Genomic DNA, 24,867 nt, shown 5'->3' with positions numbered 1-24,867 from the left:
TTTTCAAGGTTTATTGAAGTTTTTATTTCTGATTTTTAATCTCTATGATTTTGATTTGTTTTTTTTTTTCATACATTTTGTCGTATCCTTTGGCTACATTGCTCTTCATTCTTTATGACATACAATTGTAAGTAAACAATCCAGAAGAACAATAACAATTTTGAAAGAATGTAACAAAAATCAAAGCCTGTTAAACAGTGTAGTCTATAAAAAATACCCTGCTAACAGAGTATATGCATATTTGTAGAAAACATACATATTACACATGTAGGTAACTAGAAAATGACATTTCAAAGTTGCCAAAAAGTACAACAATCTAACAGTTACAGTTACAAAAATTCAAAATCTTCATGGTGTGAGAAGATTAAGAAGTGACACTCTTTGTTGTACCATGCACCTAAAGAGGCAATCTAGTCCTGCCTCCAATTCTCTGATGCTTCCTTCTACTTCCCCTAATCCCCTCTTTACAATTTCTACTTCTGTTTTACCATCAGTTTTCTTACAACGCTTGGCGAAGGAGCAGAGAGCAACATCAATGTCCCTCATCTCATTCATCACCATATTCTCCTTATCAAAACTGGTGGACACAATTCTGGTCAACACTAACCATCCACCAATGTTTCTCTTCAGCACTGGTGCACACATGAAAACTAAGAGTTTCTTGAAAAATGTGATGGTGTTTTTGCTTATTTCTCTTAGGACATTGACCACCATTAGTAGATGATGGTCAAAATCGACCATCATCGGTAGACGGTGGTCAAAGTCTAAGAGACAATATGAATATGACTTAAAATCATTTTCCATTGTCTTCAATGCTTTGAGTCTTTTTGTGATGTCTTTTCTTGCTCTCTTCCTGAAACAAATGTAAGCACAAATCTGGTTTTTGACACTTGAATCCACACCCTTTCTCCGCAGAGCTGATTGAAGGTCTAACACATGTTCCCTCGTCAGTGTCAACAATTCTCTTGCTGATCCACACGTGTCAAGCAAATGAACCGTCATGTCAAGTGGCTTCTCTACATGCCTGCGTAGAAGAGCTTGGTGAGTGAGTGGACAACCAACAAGTTCCTCTACACAGTTATACAACTCTACAAGCCCTTTCACACCTTCTTTCATAGCCTCACTCTGTGACTGTGATGAGGCTTCCCATGTCTTCATCCTCTTCAGCACTTTCTCGATTTTGGGTAATGAAGAGTGTATTCTACAAGGCAAGCTAATGGATCTGACATGGTAGTGAAATTCCTTGGCTATGTCTGAGACAGCCATTTGCTAATTGCTGAACACTAATTAATGAGTTGCATAGGCTTGGAACAAGAGATACATATATAGAAAGTACATAAACATGAACATGAACATGAACATAAACATAGGATGAGACCACCATGGACCCTCTATGTTTTATTCATGTTACCAATATTGAAGATTCTTTTGGCATTTCAGCCAGCAATGTTGAGTACCAAATGTTTTGTTTAGTCTCTTGGTCATTCCAGTGACAACATATGTTGCATAACAAAATTGTTTAGGTACCTATGAGTGCAGACATGTGTTAATTGGAAGAATAACATTCCTTGTTGTCTCCTCAGTAAATGGCAGAAGGATCTCCCTGAAAGATTCAATTGAAGCAGTGGCATTTGTTCATGAAATCCACAAGCTGGCAGTGTATGATTGTGTTGTTTTTAATTCTGATAAAACATAACAGTGTACACTAAAGATGATTAGAAAAGGTAAAACGAAAATGACAAAGAAAGCAGGATCTAGCAGGAAATGTAGGGTGAGAATCTAGGTTTTGGTGTGAGGGTCAAACACCAATAATGCAAATACATATTTTGTGTTTTTGGCATTAAATTGTAAACGTTGTATTGTGTTCCATGTGCTGGAAGATTCCAGACAATTTATGTAGAGTAATAACACAACAAAATATTGTGGTCCGGCAAAAAAAATTGATGAGTGTTAAGGTTAGTTATAAATATTAAACGCTTAACTTTTAACCTCTAATAATCTACAAAGCTTAGACATATTAATTATAAGACATTTTGGCAGAATGCATGTGTTAGCAGAAGTGGGTAAGAGGAGAGAATAATTAAAGGTTTGTTATGCAAAAATAGTAAAGAAACAATAGCATTGACAACTGATACTTTGTAGTGAGGAGTTCAAAAACAGGTTCAATAGAAAAAGTTCCTTCCTCTCGAGTTGGTAATTTTCTCTCCTATCTGCCTCTTATTTTTTAACTTATCCCCCTATCTCTCTCCTTTCCTTTTGTATTATTTTTATCTAGGTTAAAAATATAAGGGTAAAACTAAATTAATGGATTGTTCTTTGAATGAGAAGTGTTTATTTACTTATTTATTATTTTTTAAGAAAAACAAAAACAGAATTATTTATTTCATGCAATATATATATATATATATATATATATATATATATATATATATTTGAATTTTAATAAAATTAAAAGAAACAAAAACAACTTATTGTAAGATTTTAAAAATATTTTGAAAGAAAAATGTAAGAGGGTATATTTTATATTTTTTCAATTTTATCTATTTTTATTAATTTTAATAATCTTAAAATTTTGTACTTTTTTTCTATTTTTGTCAAATTAATGCTCCTTCATTCAATTTGATTTTTATAGATAAAACTTTAAAGGCTAAAATTCGATTTTGTTCCTCTAAGTCTTATAAAAAATTCAATTAGATCCATAATTTTTATTTGTTTCAATTTAGTCACCTAATTTTTAAAAATAATTTAGTAGATTTCTTGTAGAATTTATACATCAAATTACTCTAGCTAAAAAGTCTAGTAGTCTGTTTGGATAAGGCAACTTAAGAAAGTAATTAATTAATTTGGAAAATTTGAAATACTTTCATGGAAAATGATATATTTGGATGAGGAAATTAAAAGGAATTGAAATTGATAATTTTGAAGAAGATATTTCAAATAACTAAAATAGTAAAATTTGAATTGACTCCAAACATAAGAAAATTGAAAATTTTCAAGTTGTGAAATTGTTAATTGTTAAGGACAAAAAAAGTCCACAGGTCCAAAAATTGGAGTAGCATCGAGTAGAAGGTTGAGACAAGTCGGTTTGGATCGAAGATCAAGCCTAATCGGGTCGAGTCAAGTCGTGTTGAAGATCAGACCAGGCCAGCCTGGGACAAAGGTCGAATCGAACGGTTTGAGACTAAGTTCAAGCAAAATCGAGTGAAAGCTCAAACCAGGTCGGCCCGACTGAAGGTCGATTTGGACCAGTTCGAATCGGACTAGCCCAGATGGTCAACTTCAATCAAAAGTCAAGATGAGTCGTATCAAATTGAAAGTCGAACTAAGTAATGTTGAACTAAGTAATCGAAATTAAATTGTTTTATCTAAACAATAAATTAAAATTTAAAATATTTCAATTACTTTATAAAAAAAATTAAATTGTAAGTAACTCAATTATTGGGTATTTTAATTTTTTGGAATTGTTGATATTTCTCATCTAAACACAAGATTAAGAAAATCTAACAAAAATGATTTAATTCGATATTTTTTAAACTTAAATGATTAAATTGAACAAAATAAAAATTAGAATCTAATTTAAGTCTTTTATAGAAATTAGAGAAGGAGGATTTTAGCCTAACTTTAAATATTTGAGTCTAGAAATAATTCATCAACAAGTTCAGTATGGAGAAAACACATACTAGAGCGATTATTTTTGCTAAACTCATACACTTGAGCTTACAAAGGCAAACTTAATCAGTGAGGGACTAGTGTTCTTATTCTTTTTACTAGTTAACAGATGCAAAGGGCCTTTGGTTATTACATCCAAGTTATCCCAGAATGTCACAGTAGCTCTTACTTGAGTGGGACCATTCCCACACTCAACTCCACCATTGATGATGTTGGTAATCACACCATAACCTTCAACTATGTTATCTGCTATGTCATCAGCAGATGGTTTATTACCTTCTGGTGTCATCCAATAGTAACATATGATATCACTTCATCTTGAGCTTCCAAGTCTGGATTGTTTATCAAGTACAAGTTTAAGGCTTTTCCAGCTAGATCATAGTTATAGTTGCTATTTTTTCAAACACATAAAAAATCAATAACCAACAAACATAGACTTTACCCTCACAAATTGCATCGTTTCTGTGTTTCAGCAATTGTTCAAACAGGGATTCACTGATCACACTGCCAACATCTGCAGCAACACTAGGAAACTCTGATGAGTTTATCAGCAAAATATAAACTAAGGTAAAGCTAAAGGCAGTGTCTAACTTCATAAGTGGTTTTGTTTTATGAATTATGACTGAAAGTGTGTGTGTGTGTGTGTACTGGTAAGTGAGAGTAATAAGGTTGTTATATGGTGGCAATGCTCTCTTTCACATCCTATTGGACCGATAGATTTGATTAGTCAATGGAGTTTGATTGCATTTGTGGAAACTTAGGATGAAACTTCTTTCATGGGCTAAGTTATTTGATTTTGGTCATGATTTCACACACATGTGGCGAGGAAACAAATTAAGAAATGGGTGAATGAGTTGTCCTTTTGAGAAAGGAAAGGGAGAGATTTATGAGGGAGTTGCGTGTAACTTTTCCTCCATCCAAATTCTGACCCATGCTTTACGATCTCTCTCGTCTCTAAATTACACTGCAATCACTCTGTGGCACAGAGTACAGGATCACTTATCATTTCCTTCAATACCGTATTCTCTAGGCAATTTATTGAGTTTGAAGTCTTCATGGACTCAATTTGAAGGATGTTCTGAATTTAACAATTTAAAATGTGTATATTTTAATTTTAATTTTATATGTCAAAATTCATTTGTGGGGGTTAATATAATTCAAAACACATTCATCCAAGCTCCTGGCAATCCATGTCTAGCTTGGGTGAACCGAGTCTAGCGTGAAGTCGGTTCTAACCAAAGTCGAGATATGTATGTTAGGACTTAAGTTGAGATGAGTTGGAACAATTCAACTAAATTGTGGTGGGTTCATGTGCATCTAAGTCGAAGTCGACCCATGTTTTGAATTGGACTAGACGCAGGTCGATCTTAGTTCAATCAATTTGGGCCTATTCCGATCAATTTGAATTCAAGTTGAATTTGTGCAAATCTAAGTTAAGTCGAGATTGCTCGGGCCTAGTGAAGCCAATTTGTCTTGAGTAGCCAAATCAAGTCAAGTTGATTTGAGTGGTTGAATCGGACCAAATTAAGTCAGATTTGACAAAGTCTAATTAGATCCGAATTAGGTCTGAGCATCGAATCAAGATTATGTCAAACTAAATCTAACTGATCCACGTAAAGTTGAGTCATATGAAAATCAAAATATAAATTAAGCATATGAAGAATTTTAAATTATTATTTTTTAAATTAAATTTGAAATTCTTTAACTTTAACTCATCCAATTGCTCTAACGGAGAATTTCATTTCTTTCATAATTCTTTATCAGAATAATATAATTTATCATAAATCATTTCAAATTCTTAAAAAATAAATTATCCCCTTAAAATATCTTATCTAAAAATGTAAGATAAAAGATAATTTAAAATTTTATTCAAAGTAAAATAAAATAAAATAAATGAAGGTGTTTAAAAAGTTGTACGATCCAAACTACTGTCCCTTGTTAACCATTTAGAGATTTATGAAAAACTCTATTTTTGGGGAGATTATTCTTTCACACCCTTCAAAAATTTAATTTCACTTGACAACTGATTTTATTTTTTTAATTAAATAGAATAATTTATATTTCAATTAAATATCTTCTTTTAATAATTTATTATTAAAAGGTGTTATAATGTAAGTGTTTTTTTTTCTAAAAGGGTGTAACAATATTTTAATTTTCTTATCTTTATGGCTTTAATGGACCAAACAAACAAAAAAAAAAATGAAAGTTAGAAACAAGCATAGCGGCGGGTTGTGTATGTAAGGTTCATGTATTTTAACGCTGCCAAATTTATAATTGAAAGTGTAATGTGTATTTTTTTCAATTTTGAGTAGTAGTACATAAAACGTGTGTATTAATCAAGAGAAGCTTAGTGATTTATTTTTATTTTTTGATTTATCAACTAAATATCCAAACCTCCAACTCGTAAATCAACATAGTTGAGTCGGATTTTCAAATAAGTCGGAACAAGTTTTACGTGTAGTTGAAGTGAATTAACTTCTAAATATAGGATTTTATAAATAAATAAATAAATATTTTTTACTAGTATGTACTGTATTGATTTATTTTTCAAAATTTTATTTTAGTATGTTTTGATGTATACAAAATTGATTGTAACAAAAAGAAGCACAAATCAATGAATTATTTATAATAATGTAATTTCATTACTATATTTTCTCTTTCTTATAAATATGTAAAAGTTAATTTTTGTTTGGACTATTTTATTTTTTTAAGAATTGGTAAATGGTCTTCAAATCGTGTCAAATAAATTTTTCTTTTATTTTTTGTTAAATGTAAAAATTAGTTAAGGATACGGTTAGTTTTACATCACACTTTTTTTATTATCGTTATTATTTATTTTCTCTTTCTTTTTAATATGTAAAAGATAATTTTTGTTTGAACTATTTTACCGTTATTCTAAAAATGGTTAAATGGTCATGAAATCGTGTCATATAAATTTTTCGGTTAATTTATTCTCATCCTTTACGTTAGATCCAGTCATGTCAAATTGTGCAGAAAAAGATGTGATTTTTTCAATATATATGCCGAAGAAAAGTTGGGGAAATTATAGAAAATGAGCCAGAGACGACATCATTTTCGTTGTTATTCTTATTATGGAACGAAAGCAAAGAAAAAAAAAAACATGGAAGTGATTAACCGAAAGGTCTTTGGTCTCTGCAATTCAAGTTAGGACCATAAGAGACTCCAAAAACGTCACAGTATCTCTTGTAAAACCCTATTCTATCACCAGATGCCGGAGTAGGACCTTTCCCACATTCAAGTCCACCATTGATGATGTTCGTGATCACACCAAAACCTGGCACTCTATTAGCTGCCTTGTCAGCAGCAGATGGGGTCCACCTGTTAGTGATGACGTCATGGCACGAGGGTTTATTCCCCTGTGGCGTCATCCAGAACCACAGTGCTGTCTTGAATGATACCACTGCATCTCTTGCCACCAAGTCTGGGTTGTTTATCAGGTCCACTCCCAGGGCTCTTCCAGCTGCATTATAGTTGTAGTTGCTGTTCCTCAAAAACATCAAAAACCATGAGTACCACGTTAATCAAAACTGTTACATATATATATATATCTTGTCTCAATTTACTTACTGGGTCAGTTGAATTGGCCCTCGACCATAGTACGATTTTCCTGCGGAACATGGTCCACTCCCATCACAGTATCTGTTGGACTTATCTCTTTCTGTCACAAAGCAATAACCCCATGCATATGGTCCATCTGGTGAAGTTGCTGCTCCTCCTGTATCACACATCACATGCATCAACAGTGTTTAAACAACGATTAACGTTAAGATGATGAATTTATGAGTTTTCATCTTTTTATGGCATCTTAACTTATACATTTTTATTCAATAAGAGACTTAGATTCATGTTTAGATTCTCCATATGTTGTAACATGAGACAATAGTTAACTAAGTGAAAAAATGATTAGCAGAAGAGAACCTGTGGTTTCATGAGAGGTTTGAGCTAGGAAAGCTGCAACCTCTCTCTTGCGAGTGTTGGAATCACCGGTGGTTCCGAAAGCAGCGAAGGATCTAGCAGCGGTGATGAAAGCGTTGTAGCTGTAGAAACCCTTGCCCTCGCAGGCTTGATCATTTCGGTGTTTCAGTAGTTGGTCGAATAGAGAAGCACCGACTACACTTCCAACCTCAGCACCGACAGCACTATGAGAATACGATGAGGTTATTACTAGGATGTAGGCTAATAATGCAAAGGCAAAAGTGTGTAACTTCATATTTCCCTTTGTTTTGTGTGTGTGTTAAGTTGATGAGGCTGAAGGTATATATAGTATTAAGTTTCAGGGTTTTTCCCTTAATGTGATGACCTCTTTAGAAAATTAGCGGTGGATTTTATCAGTATATACACTGTTTTTCATCTCATTTTATGCATGAAAAAAGGGATTAAAAAAATACTCAATTCACTTGCATTTTCAAGAAAAGAGAGAGTGAAACACAGAGAGCTATGGAATAAAAGTGAGCTGATTGTGTTTTCGTTAGTTTGTGAGGTTTAGTGGTGCGTGTGGAACTTTAGGTGAAAGAGACTTCTTAGGTGCTCTTTTTTTTGTTTGTTCAGAAATGGTGTTTTGACGTGGAAGAGTTGTCTATAACTCCTGATTTGAATATTTTAATAGTAAAAAAATATAATAAAAGGTATGTTTATAATTAAATGTTACAAAAATCATTAAAATAATAGTAGTGATATGGGTGAAAAGAAAATAATGGTGCTGTGAACAGTGGTTGTGTAAAAATAACTTTTTCCATTTCATCCACAAAATAAAAATAAAATATATTAAAGAATGGGAAGGGAGAGGGACAAAGAGGTATGGAATGAACGGGAGTTGTTTGTATTTTGATAAGTTAGAAAGGATTCAGTTGTGTTTGTGGAAAATTTTAGGACTGAAAGAGGTCTATTTCACGTTCTGAAAATTTTCTCTTCTCATGTGCTAAATGGAAAGAGAAAATACTAAAAACTATGTCAATTTCTTACATTTTCAAGGAGAAAAAGAAGGAGAAATAAAGAGTTACAAAAATAAAAGAATTTCTTAAAGATGAATTAGATTTTTCCGACTTTTTTTTTTAATTAGGAAAGAAAAGAGAGTGAGGACTATTTCACGTTAGAAAAATTTCAGTAGGTCCAATTTCAGTAGGCTATAGAAATCAGAAAAAGGAGAAAGTGTTGAGACAAAAAATGCTAAATCGGTGTAATTTGACTTGTGCAACACCTGTTTCCCCAAGGTTGTAACACACAACAAATCACAAAAATATCTATTTGTGATACTTGAAATCGGTTCAAAAAATATAAATTTTTAAAAATTAAATAATATTAATTAAGCTCTGGATATAATAAAATAACTAATTAAAACTTATAAAATATAAAAGAGTCTCTGTATTGAATGCTCTAACTAAAAATCACAAAATAATACAAAGTTACTTTTTTTTACTAGAAAATTATTATATGAATACATAATTAGAATTTTATTAATTTTTTAAAATAATAGTAGAAAAATATACTAACAAATACGAAAATTAAATTCTATAAAATATTTTTTCAATTTTTTTTGTAACATTATTTTCGTGATCTGAAAGGTTGAAGCTGGAAGCATTTGTTATAATTGAACTTATCCTACACAACACGCTGGTCACAGGCATTTCCCAGTGTTCACACTATGATTCTACTAAGGACCAAAACCAAGAACTAGTTAACGTTTTGAATTCTCATTCTACCCCTTAAGCTGCGTTTGGTATCCTTAAAAGTGTGTTTTTTTGGAATGAATTTGGATTTTTTTTTAAATTTTTATATTCATTATCCGCTGTACACTTAAGATAGATTGATATATAATAATTTTTATATTTTAAAATATATTAAAATGCATTAAATATATAATACCAAAAATACAACAAAAGGGTCTAGACTTTATTTAGCATGGTGGAGGACGTTCACGTCAAGTAATAAGAAAGAAGCAAAAGACATTCAGCATTTTTATGTTTTGGAGAAAATCTCATGTGATTTTTTGTAATTTTGTTAAAACTATATCGGAACGCAAGGGTGGTTTTAGATCGAATTTATAAGAAGATGATAGTTTTTTATTAACTATAATTTTTTTTTTCATTTTTAGATTAGTTAAATTAATTAATCAAATTAATAGTAAATTGGTTTAGTTCAGATAAATAGATAGATCAAACGTTATTAAATTTTACTTAAAAATACATCATTTTCTTTAATGACATATATACTATAAATTTAAATTTATTTACACTTTTAATTTTTTTTAGATAATTTAAAGAGTTAAGTATGTTTTTAGTTTCTAAACTTTGACGTAAAATTGAAATTTATTTTTGTCCAAAATTTTGATACATTTTGGTTCTCAAACTTTAAAAATGAATGAACATAATTTATTTAACTTAAGTATGTTAAATTTTATTCATGTGTCTGACACATTTTTTAGATGATATTAAAACAAAAACATGTCAATCGATATAAACAACTCAAATATTAACCTAAAACACGTTTGACAAATCAAAAAAGTTTAACGGTCTAATATCCGTACTAACCGGTCAAATACAAAAAAAAAAAACATATTTAACTAATTTTCGAGATTAGCATGTTAAACCATATTAAAAGATTATAGAAATCATGTCATCATTAAGGTAAAAATACATTAAGGTAACTCATAATATATATATATATATATATATATATATATATATATATATATATATATATATATATATATATATATATATATATATAAAGTTTTCAAAGTTTATAACTTTCAATTGAATTTCTCTTAATTTTTTATTGTTTATTGCTAATCAAAATTTTAAAGCTTTTTAATTGAGTACGAGTATGTAAAAGATTTAATTACTATGTGACGTGACAATTATTTTACATTGTCACCCTACAAAATTTGCTCTATTTAAAGAAAATTAATTTTAAATTTAATTAAAATTATAAAATACAAAATATAAATAAAAAATATAAATATCAAGTATAAAATTATGACATATAAAATTATAAAATAAATATTATATACTTACTTTTTTTTACCAAATTATAACATTACAAGGTTATAAAGTTATAAAATTGCAAAATATAAAATTATAAATTAGAAAATTAGATAATTATAAAATGTAAAATTGTGAAATAAAGAAAATATAAAACTATGAAGCTATAAATAAATATTATAAAATTATAAGAAAAATAATAATTACAAAATTATAAAATTAAAAAATTAAAAAATATAAAATCAAATAATTATAAAATTGTAAAATTATAAATTTGTGAAATTATAAAATTACAGCAATAAATTTTTGAAGGAGATTTTGTACTCATAATCTATTATAATAAAATATTATATGACAATTTTTAAGTTAAGGTGACAATCTGAGATAATTATTACGTCACATTGTTAACAATAAACATCTAACCACATGGATAAAATTTAAAAAAAATAAAAATTTTAAGGATTCATACAAAAAATTAATAAAAATTCAATTAAAACTTTTTAAATTTATTATAAACTTAAAACATAAGCTAATATATATATATATATATATATATATATATATATATATATATATATATATATATAATCCATATATACAACTTCAGAATACAACATAATATTAATAAATAAGGATATTGTTTGAGTAAAATGATTTCACTTAGGTGGCTTCACTTTATTAAAGATGGAAATATTCATTGTTTAATTAGATTATGAAACCAACACTTTGATATATATATTAAGAAACTAAAGTTATTTCAGTGATATATACTAGTTTCAAAAGAGATAATTAACATTGATTATCTTTCATTGTTAAGCATTACATTTTTTGTTGAATGGTGGTGTGACTTGTACAAAAACCAACAACTTCCAAACATCAAGCGACCTAAACTCCTCAACCCTTTAAGCGAAGAATATTAACGTTTGAGCAATCATGCTAACGTTTAAGCAATTTCGCCAAGTGCAGAAAACAATTTCTTAACACTCGAGCATCATTTGAAGGACACCTTCTTACTCAAGCAAAATTTTCATATGAGAAAAAAACAACATATTTATAAGATAAAATTATCATGATCACCTAACCAAAATGAATGTTATAATACAAACAAAAAATCATTAAATAACAACTAATTTTATAGACAAAACTAAGTAGCATTATAATAACTAATTTAAATATCAATTTTTAAACTAAAATTATTGATATCTAAATTAATTATTATTATAAATACAAAATTATAATTGATCTGTGAATTAAAGTCTAAATTAAACTCTAACATTAGCTATCAAGATTTTATCCCTCAAGAAATTAGTGTCTAAATTAATTTCTAATTTTAAATAATTAGTCACTATATAAAAATTATATGGACATTAATTTTTTGGAGACTGAAACCTTGTTTGCTAATGTTAATAGACAAATTTAAACCACGATTCACAAACCAATTATAATTACATATATAATATAAAATATTTTAAATATCAATAATTTTTAAAATTTATAAATTATTATCTAAATTAACCACTACAGTAATTGATTATTTTTTATTTCTTAAATTGGTTGTTGTTTAATATTTTGGGTTAAATATATTTTTTGTTTTTTAACTTAAGTGAACATTGAAATTAGTAATTCTTTTAAACTTTGGCCAAATTTAGTCTCTCAACTTTAAAAATTCATGAATTTATTACTTTTAACCAAATTTTATTAAATTGATTTGATGTTTTAAACGTGCTTCATGATGACAATTGAAGTAAAAATGTGTCATATAAACAATTCAAATGTTATTATGGAACACATTTAAAACATAAAATAAACTTAATAAATTTTTTTATAATTATTAAATTTACACATTTCTAAAGATAAAATATTAAATTAATATAAAATTTCAAAAAAAAAATTTAACTTTTATTAAAAATCAAGAAATAAAAATATATTTAACCCTTGTATTTTTTTATCCTCTTATTTAAACCATAAAAATACTATTCACATAAACCCAAATTTGACCAGGGATTTTACCACGCAAAAACTTTCGATCAATTCAACATAGATATATTCCGATAAACTATATCCAATTCAAACTTAAAAGAATTTCAACTACATTTAGACTATTTTAATATATATATATATATATATATATATATATATATATATATATATATATATATATATATATATATATGTATGTATATAAAATTTAAAAGTTAAATAAACACTTGTGATTAATAATTTTCTATGGAGATAGTTTATACGGCAAGAAAATGTCTCGAGTACCTAAAAGTTGCCAAATAAGCTTTTAAGACTTTCAAAACTCCTACTCCCATAATTTACAGGAAAATTAGTTTGATAAAGTATTTTTTGAGAAACTTGACAAAGTTTCCATAGATAAAATTAAATATATTATATTTTTATTTTTTAACCAAAATAAAATAATACTTTTTTATCTAAATAGATAATTTATCATTAAAAAAAGTTTATCAAACTATCATTTTTCTGGTTTATATTGGTATTACACTCTCATTTCTCGATTACTTATAAGACAGATACAATTCCCAATCTCAAAGAAAAGAAGATAAAAAAAGGATAAAATAAATTGTGGTGGGACCAAAATTTACCCAATCTAAATTATAATTGTTTATTTTGATTTATCCGTTGGTGTTCACTTAATGGTGTAATTTTTTAGAGAAATAGTTAGATAGTCGCACAAGAATATCATAGAAAAGGTTTAGCTATTTAAAAAAAATACTTAAAATAAAAAATAGATGATTTTTAATCTCTTTATAATATTATTTTTAAATGCTTTTATTATTCATTTACTTTAAAATCGCATTTCTAATATGCATAAATATCGAAGTCATACACTGAATGAAGTTAGACTCAAGAAGACTGCATGTTAATCACATATATTTTGTTATCAAAGTCATCTTTCTCTCATTAGGGATCGATTTTAAGATTTTCTTTGAAAAGAAAAGAAAATTGTATAAAAAGCTATATTGAGAAGTTTTGAATTGGTGTCAGGGCTTAAAGTAAACTTCTCTAAAACCAAAGTAGGAGGCATAGGTCTAAATGCAATTTTAATTAAAGACTTTACTAGAATTCTTAACTGCAATCACATGAAAATTCCTTTTGTGTACTTAGGATTGCCTATAGGGGAAAATCCAAGGAGGAAAATATTCTGGCAACCTATGGTAGATAAAGTTAGAAGTAGACTATCTAGCTGGAAAGGCAAATTAATATCCATGGCTGGTAGGGCATGTCTAATAAAATCAGTATTATCTGCATTGCCATTATACTATCTATCCTTCTTCAAACTGCCAAAAAGTGTGTGCAATGAACTCATTAAAATACAGAGAAACTTCCTTTGGGGATGGGGATCAGTAGATAGGAAAATAGCATGGGTTAGATGGGAAAATATTTGCAAACTAAAGAAGGATGGAGGTTTGGGAATAAGAGATATAGGGAACTTCAATATAGCACTTTTAGCAAAGTGGAAATGGAGACTAGGAATAGAGGGGCATGGCCTTTGGAAAGAGGTACTTGAATCAAAATACGGGTCATGGAGGAATCTTAATGAAACTAATATATCAAGATATGCGTCTAGGTGGTGGAAAGATATCCATAAAGTTTGCGGTAATTCTGAGCATGGGGCGTGGTTCGAAAAGTGCATTGGGTGGTCAGTAGGAGAAGGGGAAAAGGTAAAGTTATGGGAAGATACATGGGTAGGGGATGAATCTCTTAGTACTAGGTTCCCTAGGTTATATTCTATATCAGAGAGTAAAGAAAGATACATATAGGAGGTTGGCCACTGGGAAGGGAATGAATGGATGTGGGACCTAAATTAGAGGAGATTAAGACTCGTCTGGGAGACATCTTTGGAGGAACAACTCCTTCAGATGATATGTAATCAAAGATTTATAAAGGGGCATCCTGATACTTGGCTCTGGAAGGATGACGATGATGAGGTATTTTCTGTTAAGTCTGCCTATTATAAGTTGCAAGGAAATTTTGTAGAGGAAGAGGATAAAGTATTTCATATGTTGTGGAACACTAAGGTAACCCCGAAGGCACAATTTCTAGGATGGAGAATATCCTTGGATAAATTACCAACAAAGGATAATTTAATTGTGAGGGGGGTTCAACTACAACATAATCTATGCGAGTTGTGCCAAGTAAGTGCGGAGAGTGTAGACCACCTTTTCTCCTCCTGTAGAGTAGCCCAAAAGGTGTGGAACCTATGTGATAACTGGTTGGGGGTGAGCTCTGTGCACCATTTTAAAGCTAGGGAGAATTTTAAGCACTTTTCTATTATTAATCTTAATACTAGGCAAAACTCTATATGGAGAGGCATGTGGTTAGCGATTGTGGAGGAAATATGGAAACATAGGAATTGGGTAATCTTCAAACAAAGGAAAGTTGATCCTGATGAAATATTTGGTTTAGCACAAGTGATAGCTTGGGTTTGGATGAAACACAAAATTTCCTCAGTAAATTTTTCATATAGTGATTGGGTTTTTTCACCTCTCTCATGCTTAAAATCCTTATGATATGATAACTATTGTGTGTTCTTAGTTTGACAAGTGAGAAAGATGCAGGACTTTTTTAACAGGGAAGTATATTGTTTAAGTGGAACCTGAACATACTTGGGATAAGCACAACCTTGCCTTTCTCTCAAGACTGTGTTCCTCAACTTTTCTCCATTTAGATGAGGACTTTGAGCTCTTCAATTCGGTGTGGAAATTTGTACATGCTATGTTGATTATGTCTTATTGCTTCAGGTTATGTTTGGCTCCTGGTTGGGTTCATGGTATTGGTGACCTTTGAATGCATCATTCTATACGTTTGCCTATACCTATTCATGTGTAGGGTCTTTCTGTCTCTATTTTTGGTTGTGTATTTTGGAGCAGTAGAACAAGTTTGTGGCTACTGTTTTAGTTCCATGTGCATCTTCTTTAGGATCTTTTTAATCTTTGATGGATCTCTAGTTTTTTACTGTCATGTCTTGAAAGGTTTCGATGTCAAGCTTTTGCATGTTTTTATACATGTTATTGAGCTTTTTGTAAAAGGGTTAGAGCACCCCATAAGTGTTCTTCTTTAATTTATTCATTCTTTGTTGAAAAAAAAAAATTAGCTATTGCCTAATTTATAAAAACTATTTCATACTTTTTTTTTCGCTACTAAAAGTTATTTCCGAAGGTGAATTAGAATTTAAATTCATACTTTCATACTTTATCTAATATACATTCATAGTAAACATAAATTTATATTTGAATTTAAATGCAAGGTTTAATTTATTAATCATGAAGTTAAAAATTATTTTAAAAGTCAAATGTAAAGAAATTCAAGAATCTAAATAATTCATGTAAATTATTAATCTAAATCGTAAAAAAACAGTTTAAAAGTCAGATGTAAAGACATTGAAGAAATTCAAGAATCTATTTAGTAAACCAAATAATAATCTAAATCAAATTCCGTTAACTTTGAATTTAATACCACATTTAAAACTCACAAAACCCTGTCCGATATTTGTTGTATATTTAATTCAAACAACTTTTTTTGCTGAACTGTGATTATTCCTCTAATATATATATATATATATATATATATATATATATATATATATATATATATATATATATATATATACGTGGGCATACGTCAGATAGCAATTAGGTAAAAATAAAAATTAAGAAGACGAAATGAATTGAAGTTAGCTACTGGTGTAGATGAATTTGCAGAGAACGCTGATGCATGAATCTCAATTAATAAAAACTTCCGTCTTTATCTGAAACCGTCTCAAGCCATTTGACACGTTGATCCAATTAATTTCATGTTAAAAAAATATATATATTTTGTTAACAACCATTTAAAGTAATAATAATAAATAAGAAATAATAAATAAAATTCTTCCAAAATGAGTCTGACTATATGTATGTATATATATATGATAGATAGTATAAAAATATGATGCAGTGAGAAATTAAAATAGTTTTAGATCCATTTGACACGATGAGTGAAGAAGACTTGGTTGAGTGGTCTCTGAGAAACACCATGGCATTGTCACCTATGAGTTTCTTGGAACATGCTTCCACTGTCTATGGAGACAACCTCGCCATCGTCTTCGATCATAATGTCAGATTTTCTTGGCGACAAACCCATCACAGATGCCTCAAACTTGCTTCTGCTATGGTTAACTTTGGTCTTTCTCACAACGATAATGTAAGTTCATTTCATTTCCATTCTTTTGCTTCATTTTTCTCTGCATTCTTCACATTCTCTCATCATTATTTCTTATATCTCTAGATCAATACTTCTTATATATACATAATATATTGATTTCGAAATATGAACCCTAGCTAGCTTTTTCAATTTGTAATTTATAGAATCAAGCTCCATCTTTACGAAATGTTTTCTGCAATTTTAATTCAGGAACCAGTGTAAAACTTCATGTTTTTACCTCATATTTTATATATATAAACAATGATATCATCTTTATAATTATATTTATTTTCTTAGTTTTCTAGAATAGCCCCCTTGTAGTAAATGTATCTCTAGATCGAATGGAAGTCAAAATGTACTTGCATGCCCGAGGAATTTTATTTTGTTCTTTTTTTATACTTTGAGAATATTTTAATAAGTTGTTAGAGTTTTCATATTTATATTTATTAAGTGATTGGAAATTGGTGTAAGTATGTAAAATTAGAAAGTTGAGTAAAAAGAAAAAATATTTATAAGTTATTTGTTAGGTATATTGTTTCACTTATTATTAAATAATCATCAAACCATTCAATAATGTTTAATCTTACGCTTCATATATATATATATATATATATATATATATATATATATATATATATATATTTACATGAATGAAGTGTGATAGAAGTTTCAGATCAACTAAAAAAATAATGTCTGTTTATAATATACATGTAAATGTAAATGATGCAAATCTACTTTTACAACACACTCTTCAAAGGTTATAAGTTAGAATTAAAATTTATTTCTTAACAATTCATTTGAAAATACTTGATTTAGAATAATAAAATTATGAAACTTACTTTTTTAAAATTTCTAAATTAAACTTAAGATTCTAATATATTTATTAAAATATCTTTGAATAAAACATTTGCAGTGTTTTATTTCAGCATTGCTGCCCAATGAATACTCTGTGAAATGGTATATTGGGTCATTCTCAGAAAAGGAAAAGATTTAAGAGAAGGAATTGGGACTTTGTGACTTCATTCTTATACAATTTTGATCTCACTTTACTCATTAAACGTGTGTTGATAGAAAATTTGACCATATAAACACGCTATGCTATTCATGTCTTCACATTCCCATTGACATTATTTTTCCATACCCCAATATTACTCCAATCATTATCAATGTGGAGAGAGTCAATGGTCTAGTCTTGAATAGTGCTTCAAATATCCTATTTTTGTACCCATCTTTTAAGTGTTGCTAGGTAGTTAGAATACAAAAATATTAAATATTTCCCTATATAACTAAGTGATACAATTAATAATAAACTAATTGTTATAAAGTTTAATAATGTTAGACTTTAAGAACTTGCACGTTAAATATTTTATTCTTAAGTATATATATTAACCAAGTTTACTCTGCTTAATTATTTAACGATAAAGTCGTCATATCTTAATATACTTAATTATTAGAATATTATATTTGAAAAGTATTGTTGGTTTATTTAATATAATATTAGAGGAGAGGAGTGACCTTAGTTAGTATGTTGACTTGACCACGTCGTATTACATTCGATGGTTGTTAGAGTAAATACGACAAAAAAAAAATTGCATGAAATTTCTGTCCATATAAAGTCCCCTCTCAGGTATACTTTTTTTCTGGAGAAAAAGTCACAATCATTTTTTTTTTAATTCACTAAATCAACTTCACATTTCAGATATTCTCACTTTTCTGTTAAATTAATCATTAATCTCATTTTTATACTTATTCCAACTTTAAAATAGAAGGAGAGAAGGAGATATATTATGTCTCTAGTTGAAAGAGAAAAAGAAGAAGAATAAATAATTAAAAAGAGAGGATTAAATATCTTATCTTTCATTTTTTTTCAATTATTCTGTCTTTTCTTCATTTTTTGTCAAATTAATTAAGTTATATAATTCTTTATCTTGTGAATATTTTCTATAAATGTTTATGAAGGCCTTTGTGAAATAACTACACTCACTATCTGACCTAATAATAAAGAGTTTAAATAATTAATTAGTACTAGTTTCTAACTTCAAACTTTACTATTACATACACATTTTTTATATTTTATATTTTACTTTTACTACGATATTTATTGTATATCGTATTTCTTTCACTTTTCTTCACACTATTTTTAAAATTTATCAAAATTATTATAAAAAATGCATTTACTTTTTTATCTGTTGTTAATATAAAAATCTTGCTCTAGTAACGAATAAGAAAAAGAATATTAGTTTAGTTTTTAAATTTAAATTTGGATATCATACATAATAATTTGTAGTTATATTTTGAATGTCTAACCTATTTTCTAAAAGAATATGTAGTGTAAGTGTTGACATTATTAACACATTTACTATTTTCTATTTTATATTATCTCTATGAATAGTACCCCATGCTTCTGTTGTCAGGGGACACTATCTTATGTTTTTCACTTGAAATATTAGCAAAATGTTTTAAGAAACATATTTTTACTTTTTAGATTTGAGTATAGTTTTTCTTTTTAAGTTTAAAAATGATTATTTCTTCCAAATTATGAAATAAAAAAAATAGAAACGTGTCCATAAATATGTACTTGCTATTATATACATAGAAAAATGAATATAAAAATAAATAAATAAATGTACACTATTTCAGTTCCAAAAATTGATTCTATATGTGAAAGTGTCAAGAAGTAATGATTCAATTAAGAATGTAAAAACTTTACCTATATGAAAAACCTCAAATCATAAATTGGAGCTTAAAGTCGTCCAAGCTCTTTTCTTCTTTTTTTTCCTCCAAAATAAACATTATATTTTAAAAGTACAGAAAAATAAATGAAAACTTACATTCTATTTCAAAAATTAATTTTATATGTGTGTTCTTATTAAGTGAGTATTAATACAACCTCTAAACATTTTTTTATTTTTGACAAAGACAAAAATAAATGAGATAAGTGATGTCTCATGACTTTTTGTGAGAAAAAAAAATTACTAGAGATACATCTCTATTCTCAATTTTTGTTTCTCACATCTACAAGGTTGATTTTTTTTTTTAATTCAAATGTTTAAGCATTTATTCTATCTACATTTGTTCTGAACTAAAATCCTAAATTCTTATCCAAAGTAAGAAGACAACCAAATCCATATCACATATAACACTAAATTATTTTTACAAACATCTTCCACAAAAATTATAATTCCAAACAAAACTCTTAAAAATTAAATTTGAGTTATCCAAATAATAATCTTCAAATTTGACAAAACAACATAACGAAATCCAAATTTAAAAGACCAGATAATATTTATTTATCATTTTCTAAAATAAGATATCATTTTCTAAAATAAAAACATATTAAGACCTCCATTATGTTAGATCACCTCAAAAAATTACATAAACTCATTCAACAAATTATTATCCACTACTACCAACATATTTTATTTTCAAGACTTTATGTTTAATAGGGTAAAAGTTTTTGCATTAGTCATATAATCTTTTAGTAAATCATAACCTAAGTCTTGACTTTACTTGGCTTCACATATAAGGTACTAAGTTTTCCTCGTATGACAAGATAAATTCTTTCTATCTGTGAGACACGATCATTTTTTTCATATAACCTCTTTAGATTATAGGAACCTCCTTACATTTTCACCCCTAAATATTTTTTTTTATGTGAGTGGAATAATTAGTAGAGTTAGGATAATCTCTTTCAAAATCACCATTCAATTCATGCTTATAATTACATAAGATAATATTTCTTACTTGGAATAATTACATCTACATCACATGGATATACAAATATATAATCTACAACAATTCTCAATAAATTATGGCATAAGCCCTCGACTCTATTTGACTTTACATATCTTTCATAGATTATGGTATAAACATTATCTCTACTCGGTCTCCCATCTTATGCATTTTCATCTCACAAAAACAAAATACATGTCAGTTATATTTCATTCACATCGTAAAATAGTCAACATCATCCACATCCTAGATTTCATCCACATCACAATATCACATAATATCACAATCAATGAATAAATAAATAAATAAAAATAGTTGGTCTCCCTTACCTCGAGCTTTTATCTCTATCTATAGCTCCACATACTCAAACTCTCAAAATATGTTTTATCTACACGAAGAAATTTTGAATCAATGATTGAAATACATCATAATGATCACAAACAAGCATATATTCATCTTGAACCAAAAAGAGTCACATGTACGCTTGTTTTCTTCCTCATTTTAGCTTATATATAAATAGAATTAAGGAAAAGGTAAAAGATGAACTTATTTTGATTAAGATCTTAATCATATAAGATTATTGTCCTCTACTTTAAGATTTTTTGGTTGCACTTCGATCTTCAAATAGATGGATAAATTGTTGAAAACCTTAGATAGAGTATACAATAAGAGAAAATATGTTTTTAGAGAAATGATAACTTTTATAAAATAAAACTTCATTAATATACTTTATATTTCATAATTCAAATTTAATAACAAATTAATTGAATTCTATATTTTATAAATGCTTAAAATATTGCACCCAAAAACATACCTCCACATAAAAACCAATGCATATACATCCACACAATAAATTGTTCGCTCAAATTTTACTTATTGTCATCTTTATGTTAGTCTTTCAAGTTTTAAGAACAATAATTGATAACTATTTTAATTCTTATATCTTAACATTGTTATTGTTGTTTTCACTGTATTTTTATTTATTGTTAACTTTCCAATAATTTTATTCTTTTAACAATTACACGATCTCCCACCCAAACATTTTTAATTTAATCACGTCATATAGCTTTAAAATTATATTTTAAAAAAAATGTTTTCACACAATCATATAAATGAAAAATTATTGTTGATTATAATTGCTATTTAATTGAAAAATACTAAAACATTATTAAAAAGGTACACTTTCATTCATTTACAAATTATTTTACGATTAAAAATATTTTTTCTGAAACTTGTATTTGAGGTCATTTTTAATTGGTTGTCAGATTACGAGTTATGGTTAAAGTGAAAAAGAAAATGAGATTGAAACCCTTTATTGATTATTAGTACAACATTTTTATACTAATAAATACAAGACATATAAACTATCGTATCAAGCCAAGTTCTGTTTAATATTACAGTGGCTATTATATCCTAACAGTTAAGTGTAAATTTACCCTGATGTATTAAAGTTAATGAAATTTACATTATGAATACAATTTTTTTTATTCTCATCTTTTATTTCTTGACTTAATATAATTTATATTAGTATGAATTATTAAATTTTTTTAAAAAATAATAATATATTAATTAATAATTCACACTAAATTAAATCAAAAAATAAAAGATAAAAATAAAAAAATAAGAGTCATTATATCGTTCTCTTAAAATTAAATCTAATATAAATTTTTACATTTTCAAAAAATCCATAGAAAGTGCAATAATGGTTTCCACACCTTTAAAATATAATAACTGAAACATATTCTTGATTAAAAAAACATATAATAAAAAAGTACACCTTTTCTAGCGGATTGCACTCACTTAATTAATCGCTCTTTGTTCCAAGTCAGTGATCTAATTAAATACATATGATTATTGTTTCATTTTCTATTTGAACTTGTACTTGTGTTAGTTTAATATTTTCACCACTGTTAATGAAACTAATCATTTTTATTCTGTGCAAAATCCCTATTTTACATAGATCAATATTTTTTATATATATATAAATCATTTCACTTATATTTTATACCAAAATTATGCTCTTTCATTAGACCTTGATTTTCTTCCATAAATATAAGCAGGTTGCAGCTTTGGCACCAAATATTCCAGCACTGTACGAGCTTCATTTTGGTGTTCCTATGGCAGGGGGTGTTCTTTCTGCGCTGAATACTCAATTGGATGTGACAGTATTGGCTCTGATATTGGAACAATTAGAGCCATGCAAAATCATGTTTGTGGACTACCAGTTAATTGATTCTGCCCTCAAGGTGTTTGAAATTCTCTCCCAAAGAAAATGCAAGCTACCCCATATTGTTCTAATACCACGTTATGACCAAGAACCATCTTTCTCAGCGAATGATATCCCCCCAGGTACATTAAACTACAATGAACTTCTTGCAACTGGAAAAAATGATTTTGAGCCTTTAAAACCAAGCAATGAATGCAATCCCATATCAGTGAACTACACCTCAGGCACCACAGGGATCCTTCCAAAAGGGGTTGTTTATAGCCATAAAGGTGCTTGTGTTAATTCACTTGCAGCAATTGCTCGTTTTGAGATGAAACAAATGGCAGTGTTCCTATGGACAGTTGACATGTTTCGTTGCAATGGATGGTGCTTTCCATGGGTCATGCCTCTTATTGGTGGCACCAATATTTGCTTAAGGAATGTCTCAGCAAAAGGTATATTTGATGCAATTCACCGTTACAAGGTAACTCATTTTTGTGGTGCACCTACCCTTTTGGACATGATTGCAAATGCATCACCTGGTGACCGGAGGCCTCTGCCTCATAGGGTGAATGTCACAGTTGCTGGTGTGCTACCACCTAGCCATGTTCTTAACAAGGTGTCACAGCTTGGATTTGATGTGAACATAGGATATGGTATGACAGAGACTTATGGTCCTTTCATTGTAAGACCATGGAACCCCACTTCAGATGGTGAACATACAAAACTGAATTATGGTATGTCAGAGGTTATGCAGAATGTTGATGTGAAGGATCCAAAGACTAATGAAAGTACTCCTCCTGATGGGAAAACCATAGGTGAAATTGTGTTCAAAGGGGAAGCTTTGATGATGGGGTACCTTAAAAATCCACAAGCAACTGAAGAGGCTATTAGGGATGGATGGTATATGACTGGGGACCTTGGTGTTAGACAACCAAATGGTTCAATCACAGTGAAGGATAGAGCAAAGGATATGATGTATTGTGAGGGAGAAGCTGTGAGCTCAATAGAGGTGGAAGCAGTGCTGTTGAATCATCCAAAGGTTTTGAAAGCTGCTGTTGTGGGGAGATGTGATGAATATTTGGTGGAATCACCATTTGCAGTTGTTGAATTGAGAGAGGGATGCAGTGCCACTGTTGAAGAAATCATCAAGTTCTGTGAAGATCATTTGGCTAGTCATATGGTTCCAAGGAGTGTGGTATTTGGAGATTTACCTGTTAATTCAACTGGGAAGGTTCAGAAATTTCGCATCAGGGAGAAGATCAAAACCGAGAGTGGTGTTACTCAATGAAAGAGGATGTGCTTTGTTTGATTATAAATAAAGAGTTGAGTGAAAATTGACAAATGTTATAATCTATTAATTTGATCTCGTTTGTTGCTTATTCCAGATACATTATTACTAAGAAGGTTTAGTAGCTTGTGAATCGTTGTAAGTTTTATGTTCAATTCTTACACAGGATAAAAAGAAAAAACGAAGGTTTTATTTTATTTTTTCTTTATTTCATGGACTTTAAGTTTTAATTCAAATCTATAAAATAGCTCAAGTTTCGGTCCATAGAGTTTAAACTCATCTTATTTCTAGTCAATGTGTGATTTTAAAGGTAACTCCTTCACGTTGAGGTGTAAACTCGTTTTCTTTTTAATTGATATGAAATTTCTAATACAACTTTCTCATACCGAGACATATGTATCTCGAGCATGAGACTAAATATTAATAAACGGTTAAGAACGATCCAATATCAGGTGACACAATAAGCTTAACAAACAATAACTCTCTCAATAATGAATGGTATAATAGACTTATCAAATAACAAATTTTATTGGAATATACTTTGGATGACTCATGTCATCTTAGAATTTTAAACCTAACTTAAAAGTTCAAATTTAGTTTGTAAAATAAGATTTGTATTCAGTTATATATTTATTTATATTTATTTTATTTTTTATGGTGGAGTAAAAATATATTGTATCTTATTGAAAAGTGCTTAAATAAATTATTTTTTTAACCTTTTAATTTTTTCAAGCAAATAATTGAAGCCAATGTTATGACAC

At 28.6% G+C, this 24,867-nt stretch overlaps 4 protein-coding genes across 4 annotated transcripts; 2 read left to right on the top strand and 2 right to left on the bottom strand.

The window, feature by feature from the left end:
• Nucleotides 1–348: 348 nt before the first annotated feature.
• Nucleotides 349–1,266, bottom strand: LOC114174609. Its single transcript, XM_028059439.1, has one exon. It carries the CDS (start codon nt 1,264–1,266, stop codon nt 349–351), a length of 918 nt encoding a protein of 305 aa, XP_027915240.1.
• A 5,437-nt stretch (nt 1,267–6,703) lies between these two features.
• On the bottom strand, nt 6,704–7,930 carry LOC114173185 (basic endochitinase-like). The gene is made up of 3 exons (XM_028057440.1): nt 7,609–7,930; nt 7,258–7,405; nt 6,704–7,170 (listed from the first exon to the last, which is right to left on the bottom strand). The coding sequence occupies exons 1-3, from the start codon at nt 7,898–7,900 to the stop codon at nt 6,801–6,803; spliced, it is 810 nt and encodes a 269-aa protein (XP_027913241.1). The 5' UTR covers nt 7,901–7,930; the 3' UTR covers nt 6,704–6,800.
• Nucleotides 7,931–13,900: 5,970 nt separating this feature from the next.
• On the top strand, nt 13,901–15,482 carry LOC114174608 (uncharacterized mitochondrial protein AtMg00310-like). Its single transcript, XM_028059438.1, has 2 exons — nt 13,901–14,415; nt 15,437–15,482. The coding sequence occupies exons 1-2, from the start codon at nt 13,901–13,903 to the stop codon at nt 15,480–15,482; spliced, it is 561 nt and encodes a 186-aa protein (XP_027915239.1).
• A 1,158-nt stretch (nt 15,483–16,640) lies between these two features.
• LOC114174113 (probable acyl-activating enzyme 1, peroxisomal) lies at nt 16,641–24,304 on the top strand. Its single transcript, XM_028058873.1, has 2 exons — nt 16,641–16,877; nt 22,670–24,304. Exons 1-2 carry the CDS (start codon nt 16,668–16,670, stop codon nt 24,104–24,106), a joined length of 1,647 nt encoding a protein of 548 aa, XP_027914674.1. The 5' UTR covers nt 16,641–16,667; the 3' UTR covers nt 24,107–24,304.
• The last annotated feature ends 563 nt before the right edge of the window (nt 24,305–24,867 follow it).

The sequence above is a fragment of the Vigna unguiculata genome, chromosome 2, assembly GCF_004118075.2.
Source record: "Vigna unguiculata cultivar IT97K-499-35 chromosome 2, ASM411807v1, whole genome shotgun sequence".
Lineage (NCBI taxonomy): Eukaryota > Viridiplantae > Streptophyta > Magnoliopsida > Fabales > Fabaceae > Vigna > Vigna unguiculata.
This window is presented reverse-complemented; position numbering and strand designations above follow the sequence as displayed.